Here is a 19,701-nt window from a genome sequence, read left to right on the forward strand (position 1 = left end):
GAAAATCCCTCTGCAACATCAAGTACAGTGCTTGCTTCCTTAACACCCCTGACAACAGGACCTGGAGATTCATTTTATGGGGAAATATCTTGTTTCATAAAGACCCATCTGTCTTCAAAGTCTCTGTTTCAGAGCCCTCTGATTCTTTAGAAAATGGAGTCAAGCATGCAATGTTACCAAATGCTTTCTGGTTTTGTATGACACTACTTTATATTCTAACGGCAATGGTTTATTGCAGGGATGAGCAGAAATACATCTTGGGAAAGGCCATGTTAGTGGCTTCCCCAGTTGCTGTTTAATTCTTGACTGTTTCTTGGGGGCAGGTGGGTCATGTTCCAGTAAATTATATAAGGCTGAGCCAAAAGATCAAGTTAGACAAGTCACTGAACTCAGAAACATGAAGAACTGTACCTCTACACATGTTCTAAACCCCTGAACTGTGTTAGAAAGAGGTATCTACCTACAGAATGACCAGGAGGAGGCAGTAGGGGAGTGACAGGAAGACAGAAAGCCCTGCTGTATAGTAAGGAATTTAACCTTGCCCAAAGAGAGGTCATGCCTTTGCCTTAGCAAGAGTTTCTAAACCCTTGGAGTATGCTGCCCAATAACAATGACTCGGTTTACCTGGGAGTCCTGGGCCATACCAGAGTCTAGCAATATGACCTATGGTGGGAGAACTATGGATAACATGATATCAGCTTAGCCTCTACAGGGTCTAGAGACTGAGGACAGCCACATGGAGAGTCAGTCATGCCTATATGACAAAGCCCAAATAAAGGCTTCTGACACCAAGGCTCAGGTAGGCATTACGGTTGACACACTCTGTGTATATAGTCATATATTGTCACCAAGAGGTACCAACACTATTCATGGCTCCACAGGGGCAGGACAACTGAAGATCTGTATTTGGAACTCTTAGAGACTGCCCCATGCAGCTATTCCCTTAGCAAATTTTAACCTAAGACCTTTCATTGCACTGAATCATATCTGTGAAGATGACAGCTTTGAGTAAGTTCTGACTGTCCTTCTAGTGGATTATTGACATTTGGAGAGGTCTTAGAAATCACCACACTTACAGTTAGTGTCAGTAGCAAGGTAATTGTGGTGGTTTGAATGAGAATGTCCACCATAGGCTCCAAGTATATGGACAGTTGGTGGCACTGTTTTGGGAGGTCTTAGAAGGTGTGTCTATGCTGGAAGAAGCACGTCACTGGGGACAGGCTTAGAGAGGTCTTAAGCCTTACCAGATCTTTCTTGCTTCCTGTGCCTGCGTGATGATGTGAGTGCTCTGCTCCTATTCCTGATCTTGCTCCAGCCACCTCTGCCACCATGCCTCCCGGCCATGATGGACTGTAATTCCCCTGGAACCGTAAGCTCAAATAAACTCTTTCTTCTATAAGTTGCTTTGGTCAGTGTTTCTATCACAGCAACAGAAAAGTAACTAATACAGTGACCTAGTAGACTGTTCTCCAATTTTGCTTCTGCTTTGTGTTAATACAGAGAAAATCATGACCTCCCAGAGCCTCCCAGTTTTCCATCTACAAAGCCATGTCACCTAGCCTCTTATAGGACTTGGCATCTAGCATAATCCTTATCACAAAGTAAATGCTCAGTAGACATATAACTGGAATTTAAATACAAGTAAAACCCATAATCCTGTAAGAACAATTCTTGGCTAATACATGAACTTTTACCTATATTTCATCCCTAACTTAATGGCAAATTTCCACTTCTGAACACCCAATCTTTGATTTGGTCTGACTGGCAAACAAAACGCACAGTCTGAGTTTCATTTTCATTTCTTCTTCACTTTTCCAATAAAAACAAAGACAAAGGACCCTAGATAATTTATATAGTTAAGTTCTCAAGCCCTAGGTAATCAGGATTAACACTGGGCCTCTGCCATCCCCTTAAGGAGAAAGACTATCAGCCTCCCCATGCTTTGAACACACAGGAAGAAAGTCATATCACGTGTCAACAGCAGATAAAATGCTAGGACTTCTCTAGGTCTTTCCTTTTCATCCATGGCCCTCAGCACCTCCATGTCTGTGAGTTTGTACAGGGAAAAGCAACACCATAGACAAAGAATGCACATGACCACAGATCTATGGATCGAAAGTAACATTCTTCCTGGGCACCACTAAATCTCAACACCTTTCTTCTATTTCCAAGTTGCTTTTCAATTTACCATTGAGTTTCCTTTCCAAATACAAAAGAAACGAAGAGGCCAGGAGATAATAAGTGACTCTAGGCTGTGCCCACTCTGATGAAATCTGTTCTGGAAAACAAAGGCTTAGCACGAAGAGGCCTCTCAGGAAACTTACTGTTTGGGTGATCTCACTTTCAACTTCATCAAGGTCTGAATGATTTTCCACGGTAGTGTTGAGAAAAGTTTTCTTTAATTTAAACTCCGTCACAAAGGTTCTAACTGAAAAGGAAAATGTTGTCTGTTAGACCATACAACGAAAAGATTGATGCAAGACTTTGTCTTGATTCTGGGCCGGCCAACCTTCCTCCCGCACAGGACAATCTGCATTTCCTTCTTCTTGAGGGTGGAGACCATTCCTACCTCTTCTAGGAAGAGGTTACAGAGGAAGAAGAGACACATTTGTAGTGGGTTTAGACTCCGAGGGGCTGAAGACTCCATGATTATAAGGCACATGGAACGACCCATATTAAAAACATCATTGGATTCAGAAATGGAAAAAAAGAAAAAGCATCCTCATTTTCAAGGCCCCTTACACTCATAAAAGAAATTTCTAGTTAACACAAATTTGTGCTGATTGGGCCTGAGGGGAATGGGACTTAAAAATGGGCAGAGAACCAAAAACTAGTAAGCCTGCTTTTATATCTGGCTCTTATCATTCATTATATTAAATTCATATCTTTCCCCCTGGACAGAAGAAACATAACCCAAAACAGAGAGGTCTAAGAAGCGATTCTTTCATGGAAAGCTCACATGCTGAATTAAGAAGGCTCACAAATGAGCCAGCAAAAACATTTAACATCTTATACTTAACTGTTGAAAGCCCTTAATCCTTATTTAACATCTTTTTGCTTGTTCTACAGTTCAGTGAAGCCAGCTGCTTAGGACTCTTTCTGAACAGCAGGGAGCTCTTTGAAAACATTTTTGGCCAAATGAAAGCATTTCAGCATGCTCTAATTTGCATGTTCCTCTGATGTGTATGAACAATGAAGCTAAATGACTTGAAAAGGGAAAGATGGTGGCTAACACAATGGGACTGCTTTCCTCCAGATCTGTGCTACCTGTGGGACACTCTGTGCATAAGCTTCCAGAACAGTTACCTCACCAGCTCATCTTCATGTCTCATGACCCAGACTTTCCATATAGAAACAGGCACAGTACAAGCATTAGGCATACAGTTTTCTGAAGGTGGCTTCTGCTTTTAGTGTGAATAAGATCATCAGTTTCCTTCCAACCCTGTCCTCTTTCCTGGAAGATTATCCCTTTGGAAGGCATGTGTATATGTATCTTTGTGGAGGTCAGGTTATGCCTTGCCCAGGGTAACTCCATTTTTCCAAGTACTGGACTATTTCATGTTGTGCACACAGACACTAACACCTGTCCAGCACCACCCATGGGTCACAGACTGATAAACTGATTCCTACAAGTAAGATGGTACCATCCTACAAACTTATCAAATTAAACTGGGATTGTATGAGCACATGGGCATACTAAAACAATTATTGGAAACCAGGCCTGAGAACTTATTAACACACACCTTGGACCAAACCTTCCTGTAGATCCTGGGAAGAGGAGGACACCTGACACTCTTGTGGTGATGCCTGCCCCCAACCTGGCATCTGACCACCCAGAAAATACAGGGACCTCCCAGGTCCCCAGGGCTTACTTGAGCTCAGCTCAGTCTCCACTACTGACACAGCCTATTCTGTCCATTTAGCCATCTGGACCCAGTCCTGCACCTTACCTCTAAGGCTTCCATGGCCCTGTGCTGAGCCTACACAGTCCTGTTCCTCTGTAGCTTGACTCAACTTAGACCCCAACTCAGCCCTTCAACTCTACATCAGCTCAGCATGCTTGGTTCCTTAATATCTCATCTAACCACTAAAGTGACTCTGCATATCTGTTTCAGCTTCCTGCTTCTGCCATTAGTAATGCTTCGTTAAACTGCTTGAACTCTGATGTGGCCCTTTTAGCCATTTTGTAGACATTCTGTAACACACACATATGCATATCATTATATATTTATTACTATTTTATAATTGTATATAAATATAATTATTGTGATGTATAATATGTGATCCAAGAGTTAATATTAGTAATTAAATTTGGAATAAAATAACCTGTGTTTGGCCAGGCATGGTGGAACACACCTTTAATCACAACTCGGGAGACAGAGGCAAGTAGATCTCTGTGAGTTAGAGGCCAGCCTGGTCTACATAGCAAGTTCCTGGCAGGCCAGCTGGGGCTACTGGGAGACTCAAGATAAAAAGAACTTGTGCTTGCCAATGGCCAGTTTTCAAGGAAAACTGAAATGTGGCAAATTGTAGCAAATGAAACAGAAGTAGTTTGTGAATTTATTGTTATTCAATAAATTCTGTTTTGTTGCTTGTTTATTTGAGATAGGGTCTTCCTGTAGCCCCAGCTGGCTGGAACTTGCTATGTAGACCACCAGGCTGGCCTCAATCTCACAGAGACCCACCTGCCTCTTCAGCCAGAGTGTTGAGATAAAAAGCATGAGCCACTAGGCCCAGAAATTCAATAAATTCTGATATTGTGGAAAGACAAATGTGTCCATGTTTCTGATAAAGTTAGTGCATTCAAGACAAGTTTCATGCCTGCAGTTACACCATCTGGCTTTAAGACAGGTTTAAAAGATTTTTAATTACATTTATTTATTTTCTTTCGTGGTGTGTGTGTGTGTGTGTGTGTGTGTGTGTGTGTGTGTGTGTGTGTTTGTGTTTATGTGCCATGGCACAAAAGTGGAAGTCAGAGAGAGAAGCATTTGTGGGAATTGGTTATTTCCTTCTACCATATGGGTCCCGGGGACTGAACGCAGGATTGAGCTTGGCAGTAAGCATCTTTACCGGGCAAGCCATTGTATCAGTCTAAGAGATAGGTTTTCATTTGAAATTTAACTTCTGACTTCACTATGTTATCTATATCATTTCTGGAAAGATCTGCAATGACTACTCTGTGTTCAGAGTAATATGTTTTTAAAGCTTTCAGTCTGGTGAAATGCTACTTCCCATCTGGACAACTCTTTACCATATTCAGAGCTTGCTCAAACAGATTATTTTATTTGACATTCATAGTAACCTTGAGTGAGAAGTAGAGCAGACTAATCTGATTTTACAGATGAAAAAACTAAAGCTCTGGTCATATGTTGCAGGTAGTAGACAGAGAACTAGAATTCAGGCTTTTGAGACCTGGTAAGTGTATTTCCTATAGTGCTTCCAAAAACAAACAACAAAAACATTTATATCTTCTTCATTCTTTTTTTTTTTTGTCTTTTTTTGAGACAGGGTCTCCCTATAGCCCGGTATGTAGACCAGGCTAGCCTCAATCTCTGATCGGCCTGCCTCTGCCTCCCAAGTGCTTGGACTAAAGGCATGTGCCACCACGCCCAGCTTGATCTTCTTCATCCTTAAGTTGAAAACTCTTGGCTAATTTCTTTATAGGCTGTGCCAACAATGGAACAGGTTATCTGGATGCAAATAAACTATTATTATTAATAAGAGGAATTCTTTATTTTGGACTCATGTCTACACTTGTAGATTTTTCTTTTTAAAAAAATGCTCCATTTTTTTCCATTTTTAAATTTCAAACAATTTTCAATTTTTTTCATTTTAGTAGGGTGCCAGTCTTCTTACAGTCCCTTGCATAGTTAAATAGGTGTTCATGCAGATAATGCTTCCAAAAGACACTGACATTTGTTCTCTCTAAAAGCATTTACTGAATACTTTTGTGTCTTTAGTATCACACTGGGAAATTTAACAGCAAGTAAGGTATTAAACCTAGTATCCTAACAAGGGGCATGCCCTGTATGCAAGAAAACTCTTACAATTAACATGGATAAAAGAAAGAACTAGGCTTCTCACAGACCATTACATATGCTCAGCACTTAGCATCTTGTCAGGGCCTAGTTTTCACTGGGTTTGTTTGTCTGATTTTTAACCTATAAAACAAAGAGTGTTTTTAAAAATCAACAAGCTTGGGCTGGAGACATGGCTTAGCAATTAAGAACAATGGTTGTTATTGCAGAAGACCTCGGTTCGTATCCCAGCACCCACATGGCAGCTAATAACTGTCCGTAACTCCAGTCCCAGGGGATCCAACAGCCTTGTCTGTCTTCCCCAGGCATTGCACGACATGGGTGCACCTACCTACATGCAGGCAATATATGCATACACATAAAATAAATAAAATATTTTTTTAAAAAATCAACAAGGTTCATGAAGCTATCAAATCAAGAACAAAATGTAATAGAGACTGTGGTACAATTATAGTTGCAGCTCTGTTAAAGTATCTGCCTGTGGCTAACAACAGGAAGACCTTTTTTTTTTTAATGAAAAGAATGTGTACATGTGGTAGGACAGTGAGAATTTGCTGCCTTTCTCACTCTAAAATGCTTTTAAAAAACCTATATAGTCAGAATATCTTTTTGATTTTTTTTCTTTACTGCAGAGTAGAATGGTTAAGCAAATAATGTTATACACAAACGATAGTATATTATGCAGGCTGTAAGATATTTATGCATGTTAATAACAGAGAAATTCTTACAGGTATCTTGATTTCAACTACGGAAAACTGTAACATACCTCAAAAGAAATTACAGAGTTGAATCTCAGAGTATTGGAATAACAGGCAATGTGTCTCACTTCCTTCTACATTCCTAAACTTTATATCTTGGATAAATATTGACTTTGATTAGGAAGAAAAACAGTGAACGTTATGGTATGAAACACATTGTGATACAGAATAAATTCTAAGACCGACTAACTTTCTTACCCAAATTGCATATGCCTTTTTCCAACTGATACCCAACTGGGCATTTGCAGATAAAAGATCCCTGAGTATTGTTGCACAAGGCCAGGGGTGGACAGGGATTCGAGAGGCATTCATTCACGTCTACAGAAGAAAACAAGACCATGATGAGTCTGTGGCAGACAAAAAAACAAAATCTGGTACATACTAAGAACTAAATGGCACTAGGTGCTGTGTGGCCCCAAAGATGAGTAGGAGACCACCCTCATCCTCAGGGGGCATACTAGCTCTTCAGGGCAGAGTCAGCCATACAAACAACTAACTATAGCATAAGGCAAGATTTGGATATACAAAGTAGTAGATTTTGACACAGGCGAGAATTAAAAAGACTGTTTTTAAATAACATCTGGATTAAGACCGAAGGGGCTTCAGTAAGTAGATCTGGGGGGAAGACTTCCAAGCTGAGGTGCCAGTACAGTAAATGCCAGGGGCAGGAGCGCACAGGTGTCTTTAGGGAGCTGTATGTGGTCCAGCGTGGCATGAGTGTAGGGAGGTTAGGAACAGAACCTATCAGAAGTCTGTCCACACCATACTATGGTTCTTCACATTATCCCACAGATAACACACAAGGATGCTGACACTCAAGAAGGCTATTAATTAAAAAAAAAAAAACCCACAAATCTTACCCATGAACATTCTGGAGGAAAAAAGGCTGACTGGATAACCCAATGTAACATTGCATTAGATGCTGCTTTCTCTCTTACCTACACTGCAGCTGTCCCCTTGCCAGGCAGGCGAGCACACACATCGATAACCACGGCCGGTGAGGTCCACAATGCATTTGCCACCATGAAGACAAGGGTTCATGGCACAGCCATTGACTAAACATAGCCCAGGAAGAACATAGGCAATGTTAGGGCAGCTCCAGGTAAATATTTAATTATCTCAGCTAATACTTGATTTTTGCTTATTTCTGTTTACTTGCCCTGAGAAACCACACTACTAAAATAGAATAGGATACCAAGAGATGCAAAAGACAGAGGTCATGAGACTGGGTATTGGTACCAGTTTGTGTCCATATGTAAGTGTTAAACAGCTGGATCCCTGAATGCCTCCTGCAGGCCACTTAGTTCAGGACTGACGATTATACTGCTTTGTGATAATTAGAAAATTCTACTCAAGTCAATCAATGACTGAGGTGGAAAGAATCCCTGGTCAATTTATCCTATCTGCTGCAATATTCATCCTGTGAGTGTAGACATGAATGCCCATGCACATGCCTTTCTTGTCTTTTCTCTTGACTTTGTCAAAACTACAGTAGCCTTTATCTGAAAATCTTGACATATATGTGAATTTGTCATTGTTTATGCTTTTTCTTTTTGAAACAGGTTCTCCCTGTAGCCCCAGCTGGCCTGGAACTCACTACGTAGACCAGGCTGGCCTTGAACTCACAGACACAGAGATCCGTCTACCTCTGCCTCCCACGTGCTTGGACTACAAGTGTGTCCCACCATGCCTGGCTTATGCTTATTTTTTAAAAATCTTTTTGACACAGGGTCTCCTGTAGTCTCAGTTAGCCTGGAACTTGCCCAGTGCTGGAACTAAAGTATGAGCCACCACGCCTCAAATTTACTATACAGTTCAGGCTGGCCTTGAACTCCAGATCCACCCACCTCTACCTCCCAAGTGCTATGGTTGTACCACCATGCCCAGCTTCTGAAAATCTTAAAATTTAACCTCCACGTCCTGCTCATCATCTAGAAAATTATCAACGCAGCATTACAATGTCCTCTCCTGTTTCTTTTTTTTTTGAGATAGGGTCTCACATAGGCCCAGTGGGTCTCAAACTCCCTATGTAGCCTGGATAACAATGAACTTCTGATTCTCCATCCTCCACCTCACAAGTGCTGGGATTATAGGTGTGCCCCACATACCCAGCTCTTTCTCTCCATATGTGAAAATGGGCTCCACCTGAATTCACAAGACTTATGACACACAGACTTTAATGTCACCACAAAAATCTTATTCCCACAGGTGATGACCACAACTCTGTTTTGCTTTATATAACTGGCAGGGTCATTATCTGTCTGCTGCAAGGTTTTTCTCTGTGTGCAGGCCTGAATGCACATATGCATGCCTTGCCTTTTCTTTATAACTTCAGGTATGAAGTACCTGCTTTGTAAAGGTTTCTGAAATACTCTTAGAAAAGTTAAAATCTACAAAACAACTTTATCATTTGCAATGGAAAAATAAGGAAAAAGAAAGACAGAAGTCAAGTCTTCCAAATGAATAGCCCTGAAACAAATGGACTAATCTGAACATGGTAATCTTACTCTTCATGGCTACCTTAACTATTACCTAGAATTGCCTATACGAGCATTGTACCTATATAACGAAACACCGACCATGAACACTGACAAGTCTACTAACATCCAGTGAGTAGCTCCCAACCCTCATCTACAGTAAATAGTTAACACTGGCTTTAAGGGAGTCTCATGAACCTGGTATTAGAATATATTTGGCCTGTGGAAGTGATGCCTTGAAGCAATCACCTTTCAGATCTAGACACATATAGACTGCTGGCACAAAGGGGGCACTATGGACTAGGAATGGGCTATGAGCCTGCAGCCCAGGGTCATCTGCACCGACTAGCTGAAGCTGTACCACTCCAAAGCATTTCTCTTCCCTTTTCTTCCTCAAGAGTCTGTCTGTTTCACTCCACTCCAATAGCAGCTTTGCTTTACTGGAAAACTGGACGTTACATTCTAATATATCACCCTACTTCTACCTTTCTTTAAGTGGCAAAGAATTGTTGGTTGGTTTTCCTCCTTTATGACAGCACCTTGAACACGGCTGTACAGATAATCTTATGAACAATTTAACTAAGCTCTGGTGGAGTAGTTACTGTGAGAAAGGTTAGTTTAACATCTTTTTTGTTTACATGTTTTTCCCCTGTTTATCAGTTAGCAACATATTCTTGGGGAGACAAAGGCCTCTGGACCTCCCTGAACAAGAGAAGCCTTTGACCCTGGGAAGCACCTTGATGACCAGAAAGCAGCTGAGTTCTTCAGAAGCTCTGGACTCACTTCTGCCTCCAACAGATCATCTAAAGCTTCCTTTTTCTTTTGTGATGCTGGAGCTCTTGCTGGAGAGCTTGTGCATGTTAGGCAAGTGCTCTACCACCACCGCACGGCACCCTGGACCCCCTAAAGTTCCTTTACTTCATTTTCTCCACTGCCCAAACCTACTCATCTGACCTTAGATGAGTTAAAGGCATGCTTGTAAAGCTTGTACAACTGCAGGGCATGAACGGCTACAATTATGTAATTTATGTTTGCCACGCAGAGCCAATGTGTCATCCTCTCCTCTTTCTTTCGAAAGACTCATATAACATGGGAGACTATTAGGAAAAAATTGGGGCCACTCTGATCTTATTTCATGCTTTATATTCCAATTGGAGGCACTTTAGGTCACAAAACAGACACTATCCCAAATTCTAGTCATGCCTACACATCCACAGGAATCCCAAGCCTCATGAAGCACTCAGTGTTGGGCAGGGCCTAGCAATCAGTATATGTTCATAAGATACACTTTACCTGGGGTTTGAGGTGACAGTGCTGCTGCTGACTGTGTGGTACTCTGAGCAGCAAAGGTGGTAGATCTGGTAGTCAACGCTTCAGTGGTAGAAACAGCTGTGGTTTGCGGTGAAGATGTACTGAGGAAATGTGAAACTGGCCTGTACTCTTCTGTATTGCTAAGACTTGTGGTAGACTCTTGTGCTGATGTAGGTGCAGTGGTCAGAGAGATCAAGCGAGTGGTAGGATCTATGTGCATCTGGTTCTTTTCTGTGGTGGTGGCACCATCTGTTGAGATTTGTGGCACTAGAATTTCAGGATGTGTTGGCAAGAGCTGTTTTCCAGTTGTAGTGTGGACAACTACAGGGCTGGGGACCAAAGCTTCTGTGTTTGACAGGGTGCTAGGCTTGCTTGTCGCAGGAGAGTGAATGGTCTGGGAAGTGGTGGCTGTCAAAACTGGAGACATCTGGGCTAAGCTGGTGCTGGTGGCTGGAAGGGCTGGCTTGGTGGAGGAGTCTGTTAAAGCTGGGGGCAATGGGGCCTTTGAAGGAAAGCTCATTGGTTTTGTGGAGTCTGTGGACAGAGACACCAGGCTTGGTGACTTGGCTTCTGAGAAGATTTTCTCTTGCTCTGGGGTGCTCTGGTTCTTGGGGTCTGCTGTTTGGTTACTGTGGAACACTGTTAAGGCTGATATCATTGTTGATGTCTGGACTGAAGTCACACGTGTCTCCCTTGCCCTGTGCAGGACTAGGGTAGAAGATGAAGGTGGGAAGGTTGTTTGTGAGACGGAATGTGGGGTAGGGGTAGACACTGTTAAAGATACTGGTAATGGGGATGGTGATGACGATAACGGTGTGGCTGCCTCAGAGGTAGACTTTAGTTGCTGTGTGGGAAATCTGGTTGATGGTAAGGTTGAGGAGAACAACTGCTGAGACTGTGACACTGAGGGTAGAGCTAAAGGGGTCCCTGAAGATGTGTCCCCAACAGACTCGGTATTGGCATCCAGAAGGATTAAGGTGTTTGGCATATTAACGGTGGATGTGTAGGATGGAGGGTTGGACTTGCGCAGAACCAGAGACTCAGTGGAGGACTGAGTGTGTTCATCATCGTAAGAGAGGTTACGTCTCTCAGTCTGAGTCTGAGAAGGGGAAGAATAATCTAAATATGGAGAGTTTGAGACCTTAATATAAGAAGTTGAGTTCTCGCTGGTGTCTGAAGATGAGCCATTGTCTGTAATGGACAGTAATGCCCTTTCTCCTTTGGTGAAAGTAGATGAAACATAGGTGTGGTCTGTGTGGTCACTGGAAGTCCTTTGCTCAGTGCCTGTGCCACGTACTTGATCATAGCTAAGTCCAGTGACTGTGAAGGGAAAAGCCAAAGTCAGGTCAAGTACATGAGAAACCTTTGAAACATGCATTAGAAAACACTGGTTATTCATGAACTTAAGTGGGGAGATACTTCCTTTGGAGAGATGGTTTCTAGGGGCAGCACTCTTAAGTGAAGACAATGCAGGAAGGCTAAAGTAGTCACCGTGCTTACAGCATCTTCTCCACGGAAGGAGCAGTGGTAGCAGGAATGGAAGCAGGAATAAAAGACAAGTGGAGACCCAGGGGGGCCTAAAAATAGGGAACAGTTCCAAATTCCTTCCACAAGCCCTTTTTGAAAAAAGCAAATTGGTATCTGAAAAGCCCAAGACCTCAAAAAGAATAACTGCCATGCTTGAACGGAAAAAGGAAAACCCTCCCAACTTTCCACTTGGTAGATAATGAGGTATTTCTTTCCCAGGAGATGGCCTTAACCACAAAACAACCAAAGCCACTCAGGCAGACCTCATCCCATATAGTGTGAGGTAATGGGGTGGGAGAACCCAGAAAGTTCTTTTCCTACAGAGCTGTAAGATATTTAACCATCCCAGGACCATGAGGCAGTCTAGAGGCAGCTGAGGGAAGGAAGTTGAGGAAGACACACCTCCAAGGGCAGCAGGCACCCCGGCCACTAGGCCTGCATGCTCAGTCACGTTTCCACGTGGAGTGGGTCGTGCAGGATGGGTCACAGCCCGTGAGGGGCTGAGGGACCGCAGTGTACGCTCCCCGCTTCTGGGGAGTGATGCTAAGGTGTGTGAGGTGCGCGCCCCAGAAGTGCTCTCCTCCAGGTCTGAACTGTCACTCAGCACCACGCTGTCCTCCAGGGCTGCAGGAAAAGAGTGACAGATAAATGTGGAGAATTGACACCGAACCTCATGTCCTGGGCCACAGGAACCCAGAAATTGCCCTGCCTTTCTCAAGGTCTCCATCTGCAACGATAACCCAAGAAGAACTGGGGTCAGTACCTCTGTTCACATGTCCTAGATTTATGCCAAGGATTATTACTCCAGCCAAAGAACCAATACTGAAATATGCTCAGTGATACATAGTTTTATCAGTGAAATGGGTGGTGGCAGCAGGGGAGGTGAACTGGTAGACAAAAGGCAACTCTGTTGGGGCCAGGTGCAGGCATTGGGGTCCTTCAGGGCCTGGCCTATAGAGTGTCAGTCACCACGTGCCCAAGAAATAGCATGGACGGATTACTTTGTGTTTTTATTTTTAAACTTTTACATCTATTTATTGAGTGTCCATGTATATGTGTGTGGATGTGCATATATCACAGCAGGAGTGTGGAAGTCAGGGGACCATTCTGTGGAATCCGCTCTCTCCTTTCACTATGTGTATTCTGGGTATTATGTCATCAGGCTTGGTGGTAACTTTACACTGAGGCATCTAGCCAGCCCTGTTTTAAACCTTTTTTTGTATATATATATATATATATATGTGTGTGTGTGTGTGTGTATATATATATACACATACACACATATATATATTTATTTATTTTTTAGAAGAAGTATTTCATTACAGCTTTAACACACTCAATAACAGTTTCCAGAGCAAAGATACATCTCTTTCAAGGAGGCCGTGGAGACCCCATGAGATGGACTTCAACCAGTGTCCAGTCTACAAAGATGAGGGTCAACATAGAAGAAACATTTCCTCCATGCTTCCAAGTGAAGCCAGCCATGGTTGAGCAGGACCTTTGACTTATCTTCACATAGCGGAACTGGTGAAGAAAGGAGCCAGGGGCTCCTCCCAAGCCCATGTGACTCCAGAGGAACAGATCCTCAAATGGCCTTAAGAGTAAAAATAAATTGGTTTATCTGGGCTTTAAACTTTTAATACAATTGTTCTATTTTGCTGATGGATATGGAATAGGGAAGGCAACACACAAATAAATACCCCCTTTTCTCCTTTTGTGGGGGGTGTTTCTATGTCGTATCCACAAATCTAAAGATGCTTAGATCTATCTTAGATTATCAGACTACCATTTTTTTTCATGATACATGTGAAATCCAATTCCTCTCAGCCTAAAGCCTTCCTAATTTGACTCTGTAGGAAAAGGGACTTTAATTAGTAGCTACTGAACTCTTTCTTGCTGCCCTAGCCACCTTGAGCAGAAGGACTATCAATCTAACAGCCAGCCAGACTATGTTTATGGCAGCACCAGTCTTAAAACAGCTATACCAGGATCACATCTATTTGCCCTTACTCCTGAGGGCACAATCCCAGGCAGGGCTGTTTCAAATAGTTTGTACCAGACTGTCAGTAATCACAGACCTTGATGAGCCATTTCTACCATGGCTAGAAGGGGATGGCTTCCCATGGTAGAGGGATCACTGTGACGAGAGCTAAGGGGCAAGGCTGTGAGTGGTCCAAAACAAACACCTCTCTTGGGCTATGTAACCAGGCTGTTTAGCTTACTCAGTTCTGCTTCCCCTTACTGATCTTTTCTTGTTACTTGTTTCAGGAGTACAGAAGAAAGAAGCAGCAGAGGCTGCAGAAAGCACTGGATAGCTGGGTGAGGGCAGTGCCAGTGGCCAGGTTACATCTGGACTGCTGAGGATCTCAGGGACACATTGAGAAGGGGCCTGGCACACCACTCAGTACTGCCCACAGCTACCTCAATGTATGCCCAGCCACTGCTACAGAGGTCCCAGTGGCCTTGGAGGTGTTAAGTCCAGCTTGTGTCCAATTTCAGATCCACAGTGCTGGGCTCCTGAACAGCTCTGCTTGTGACTGGCACCTGGTTCCCAAGCCCCAGGCTGCACCTTCCCAGTGCACAGTTTCAGCAACCATCTGCAACTGCTGTTTTGGTGCTGAAGAAGTGGGCGCTTAGGCTCCCCCACCAGCCGTGCCCAGAGGGACAGTAGTGGCCACAGCACTGGATTGCCTGCTGATCCCACCTGTCTTCTGGATACCACCCACCACTCAGTGGGTACAAATGCCCATGCCTGAGTAATCCTGGCAGCACCAGGCACTCAGTTCCTGAACAGCCCACTGGGGGCCAGCCAGTGGCAGGTACCCCAGCTTGTACCTAGGCTCCCCAAATACAGTCCAGACAGAGGCAGGCACCTGGATTAAGGTGGCCAGGGCAGGAAGAACAGAAGCAGATGCCACAAGAGAGAATGAGAAACTGGTGAAGGGTTGTAAGGAGCCAAAGAAGCCCTGTAGGCCCTGGTCATCAGAAGATCTACAGAGAACTGAAGTCTTTAGGGCTAAGGGTCTCAGATCCCAGGCTGAGGACTGTAACAGTGGTCATAGGGCCTACACAGGACTGCCACTCATCACGACTTCTGCCTGCCAACTGCCACTGCTACATGCTGTCAAATACTTTGGGAAACAAAACCTGCTGGAGACCAGAATGATGAGCTTCTTGTCCCCTCCCCCATGCTTTCTATCCTGGTATAGCAAAAGAACCCTCAGCTAAGAATCAACATGCAGACAGGACAGCCAGTGACCTAGAGCAACTGTAAGCCAGTTATCAGAAAGGTGACTTGCCGCAGGCCCAGGAGATGCTCGGATGCTGAGTCACCTAGAAGCTCAAGAGTCCCAACCTCTAAGACAATTTAAGACAAAGAGAAAAAGATACCGGGTAGAATTCTTAAATACTCTATTAAATGGAATTTCGGCAAACAAGCACATCTGGGTATAGGCTTGACAGACTGAAGGATTATGAGCTGAAACAGCTGGATCTGAACCTGGACTAAAGGATGGACTGAGAACCTTGAAGGCTGGCTGCTACAATCATCAGCTTTGACCGATTCATAGGCAAAAGATAAAGTGCTGCACTATCCCTCAGCAAGATCATTTCAGGAATGGGACTACTCCTTATCTAGCTTTTTTATTACCCCACAATCTGATCACAAGGAAATCAACTTTTTCAGGTGAATCAGCTAAGCATTAACTGTGGAGAGAAAGGATATTGAAGACATATGTATATGTATGTATATGTATGCTATGGAATCTAAGACTGTGTGTCAGGGACGCAGGACAGTTAGCATGCTTACTTAGCATGCCCAAGCCCTGGATTTACTCCTCACTACTGCCAATAAAGTGAAATGTAAAAAAGAACCTTAAAATCTTGGTTTGAAAAGGCAAAAATCCTGGAACCACATCCCATGGTGGACAGTGTGGAAAATGGTTTCTTCTGTTTAGGAGAGAAAGAACGTATTTCCCAGGTAAAGAAATAAAGAGTACATAGCTTCTCCCTGCTTGTGTTTTATTCATTTGTGATCAGATGCTTTTCCATTATGAGGCAGAATAATAAACCGCAATTTTCCTGATTCATTACAATTCTCATATGGAAGAGACAATGTTGTTGTGGAGAGGTAAGAATTTAAGCCTATTAAAAGCTTGACGATAAACATGTTTGCTTTGGTGATTACCTATTTACGCTGATAAGATTACTGGGAATTATCTTCAAAAACGTATTATTAACAGGGAATCAAATGACAACTGTTCTAAAATTGACCCATTAGACTTCAACAAAACAAAGACTTTCATACAATGACACCATCTAAAGATAAAAATGACACATGACAGAACGGGGGGAAGTGCTTGTAACTTATACATATGGTATATGGTATCCACAATATAAAAAGAGCTCTTCTGCTCAGTGATAAAATGAGAGCCCAGTCTTAAAAGTGGAGAGGGTCAAATAGACATTCACAAAGAAGATAAACACACTGGCAAACTACACAATATCTATTTGAGTAACTACACAAATAAATACTCAATATTATCAGTCAGCTGGAAAATGCAAATTAAAACTACCCTGAGATACCACTGACATATAGTTACTTTAGAAAATAGTTTGACAGTTTCTCAGAAGATTAAAAATGGTGTTACTAGGGGCTGGAGAGATGGCTCAGCAGTTAAGAGTGCTTGCTGCTCTTCCAGAGGACCAGAGAAGTTTGGTTCCCAGTACCCACAACAGGTGGCACACAGTTACCTGTACTTCCATGTCCGAGGGATCCAATGCCCTCTTCTGGCCCTGCTGAGCACTCACATAGACACAGAGACACACAGATAAAAATAAATCTTTGAAAATTGGTGCTACTACATAACCTGGAAATTCCAAGGTTAATTCCTGGTAATTCCATGTGCCAATGAAGTCAGCCTGGTTTACATAGCAAGTTCCAGGCCAGCTAGGGATACAGGGAGATGCTAACTCAAAGAACCAAAACAAAAAAGTTTCTCATGTGGGAGACTAGGGAGATGGTTCTGCTGTAAACTGCTTGCTAAGCAAGCATGAGGACCTCAATTCAATTCTCAGCATCCATGTAAAAAGCCAAGTGTGGGGACAAGTTCCTGTAATCCCTACACTAGGGAGGTGGAGACAGCCTTGTCTAATTATCAAACCTCAGGTCCAAGTGAGAGGCCTTGTCTTAATAAGGTGGATGGCTCCTGAGGAACACCACTACAGGGTTGACCTCCAGCCTCTTTTCATGCTCATATGTGTGTCTGTGTGCACCGGCATAAACACACACATACACCCACCACAAAGGGAAAAAATGTTTCTGAGATGTACCAGGAAAAAGATGGGCCATGCGGGCATATCTGTGTTAATCAGTTAGGAGAATGATCAGGGAATAGCAACACGAGACTGGTCTAAGAAATTACTTTATTAGTATGCCCTGTGGTATGCATCTATGAAACAAAAAAGCTTACCTGAATGTTCTCCTCGTGGTGCTGAGGAATCTGGGCTTTCTGAGGAAGACGAAGATGAAGACTCTGAGTAACTTCTCTCACCCAGTCCTGTGTTATCCACTCTAGGCTGTTGAGCAGAGTCTAAGAACTGAGTCAAAACTGAAGTGTTCACAACTTCCAGATGCAAAGCAGAGCTTTCTGTCACATCTTCAGGTGCTTTGTTTTTGGCCCAGAACCAGGATGCTGTGCTCTCTCCATCTCTGAGGGAGGGGACTGACCTAAATATGGTCTCGGTTTGAGGCCCAAAACTTCCATTTTCTGCCTCAGAACTGCTGGCAAGCTGATGTCCAAAGGCTGTAAGATATTACAGGGGAAAAGGCCATCATGTGCATAGGGAAAAGAGACTCAACAACTAAGAAGTAAGTCCCCTCTAAGGAAAGATTCCCTGTGCCAAGAAATCCTGTAGTATTTATATGAATCAAGTGATGCACATTATCAGAATCTAATGTTTTTCAAATTTTTTGGTTGTCAGCAATTATAGTAATACTAAAAATAAAAGTTGATGAGGAGACTTTTAAACAGCATGTGTAAATAGAGTAATTTATAGGCTTGAGTGTTTCTTTTTGTCCCTTGAAAAAGTAGTTCAAGGGAGTCATCATATCCAACAAATATGTTGTGCATAAATATAGTAAGTAGAGCATTTTTCTGAAGCAGTTCCAACATTAATAAACATTATTCTACTTCTGAAGTATAACAAAATAAACCATAAGGATTACACCAAACCATAAATTTAGGAACTATATTTGTGTCTGTACACCTGTTTATAAAGATGGTCCGTACATAAAAATCACTGAAGCTAGCTATAAACAGTAGATCAGTTCTCACTTTGAAGACTTTGCTGTAGAGTGAAAGAAGATGGACTCAACTCTCAACTGTGGGAGAGTCCAAGGCTGAGGTCTCCACTCTGTTGAGTGAGCTAAGTAGCTGTGCATGTTTCACTTAAGCCTCTGAATCCCAGTGTCCTCACCTATAAAAACACAGGAGGGATAACACCTGTCCACACCCAAAGATTAAAATGTAATAGTGTGATATACTGGATAGAGGAGTTCGTATCGACAAGGAACATGCTTTTCTTCAGAGATTGTAAATGGTCTTGAAGAGATTGCCTAAGAAAATCCAATACATAAAAATGTCCAACAGATCAAGTAAAGGTAGAGTACTTACGTGGGGAATCACTTTGCCAGTCTAAAGACGTAAGTCCAAATTCATGTTCTGTGGATGGCTCAATGACATCTCCTGGATTCCCAGCTAATCTACTGTTTGTCCTTGAGTCTACCATGGTGGGTGAAGAATGGACTGAGGCTGATGCTGTGGCAGTTTTGGAGCCCTCAGGGAAACCCTCTGTCTCATTTATAGGCTTCATACTGACAGTCAAAGACTGAAGCGTTCTTGGGGCACCATTAGTGAATGTGCTGGCAAGATGTGAACTCTGTGTCTGGGTGACGGATGGGCTTTGGAGAGCGGTGGAGTTGTTATGCTTCTTTGTACTTCCAGAAGCTGAAACAGAAGAAACTAGGCTTCAAAACTACTCAAATTGTAAGAAAATTGAGGTTCTGCCAAGGTACAAAAATATTTATTATATTTTGATATATATATCTAAATACTGTGGATGCAGTAGAGATACAGACATTTGTATCACGTTTACATATGCATGTGCAATCAGGAACACACCTCTGCTTTCCCCTCACCAGTTCGAATTCTCACAGAGCTGACTGGAGACAGTCTGCTATCCCTTACCAAGCACAATGAAAAGCTTTCTGTGCAAGCTAAAAGGAAGATGGGAGAAATCCAGACAAATACATCATTTGTCTTTTTTTTTTTTAATAGAGCAAAATAAAAACTGCTACTGAATTCTACAATATAGGAATTTCACAGTACAGGCCACCACCATAAGGCTGTTGTTGCTGTTTTATTTTCAGCCATGCAACTCTTTTGTTCAAATGCTATTGTAGACTAAAATCCAGTCCATAAAGTGAACCCAATATGGGCCTAGACATGGTGTCCAATCCCTCAGTCACCACTAGGGCCCTGCAGAACACAGGATACTACTGTCTGAAGACAACAGTTCCCAAGTCTTGGC

General features: G+C 42.8%; 1 protein-coding gene across 3 annotated transcripts in view; it reads right to left on the reverse strand.

Moving 5' to 3' along the window:
* Positions 1 to 19,701, reverse strand: part of Heg1 (heart development protein with EGF like domains 1) — an 88,293-nt gene that overhangs the window by 32,116 nt on the left and 36,476 nt on the right. For 2 of the 3 annotated variants that reach the window (XM_029568185.1, XM_029568186.1), the window contains exons 4-11: positions 18,786 to 19,118; positions 17,583 to 17,915; positions 12,514 to 12,735; positions 10,567 to 11,904; positions 7,735 to 7,851; positions 6,995 to 7,114; positions 2,325 to 2,428; positions 1,245 to 1,361 (exon numbers count right to left, since the gene is read on the reverse strand). In XM_029568185.1, coding sequence (XP_029424045.1) covers positions 1,245 to 1,361; positions 2,325 to 2,428; positions 6,995 to 7,114; positions 7,735 to 7,851; positions 10,567 to 11,904; positions 12,514 to 12,735; positions 17,583 to 17,915; positions 18,786 to 19,118 — 2,684 coding nt within the window. The remainder of the gene's footprint in view (positions 1 to 1,244; positions 1,362 to 2,324; positions 2,429 to 6,994; positions 7,115 to 7,734; positions 7,852 to 10,566; positions 11,905 to 12,513; positions 12,736 to 17,582; positions 17,916 to 18,785; positions 19,119 to 19,701) is intronic. The other variant, XM_017800539.2, reaches the window with a different exon arrangement.

The sequence above is a fragment of the Nannospalax galili genome, unplaced genomic scaffold (genome assembly GCF_000622305.1).
Source record: "Nannospalax galili isolate Female #2095 unplaced genomic scaffold, S.galili_v1.0 scaffold18, whole genome shotgun sequence".
Classification (NCBI taxonomy): Eukaryota; Metazoa; Chordata; class Mammalia; order Rodentia; family Spalacidae; genus Nannospalax; species Nannospalax galili.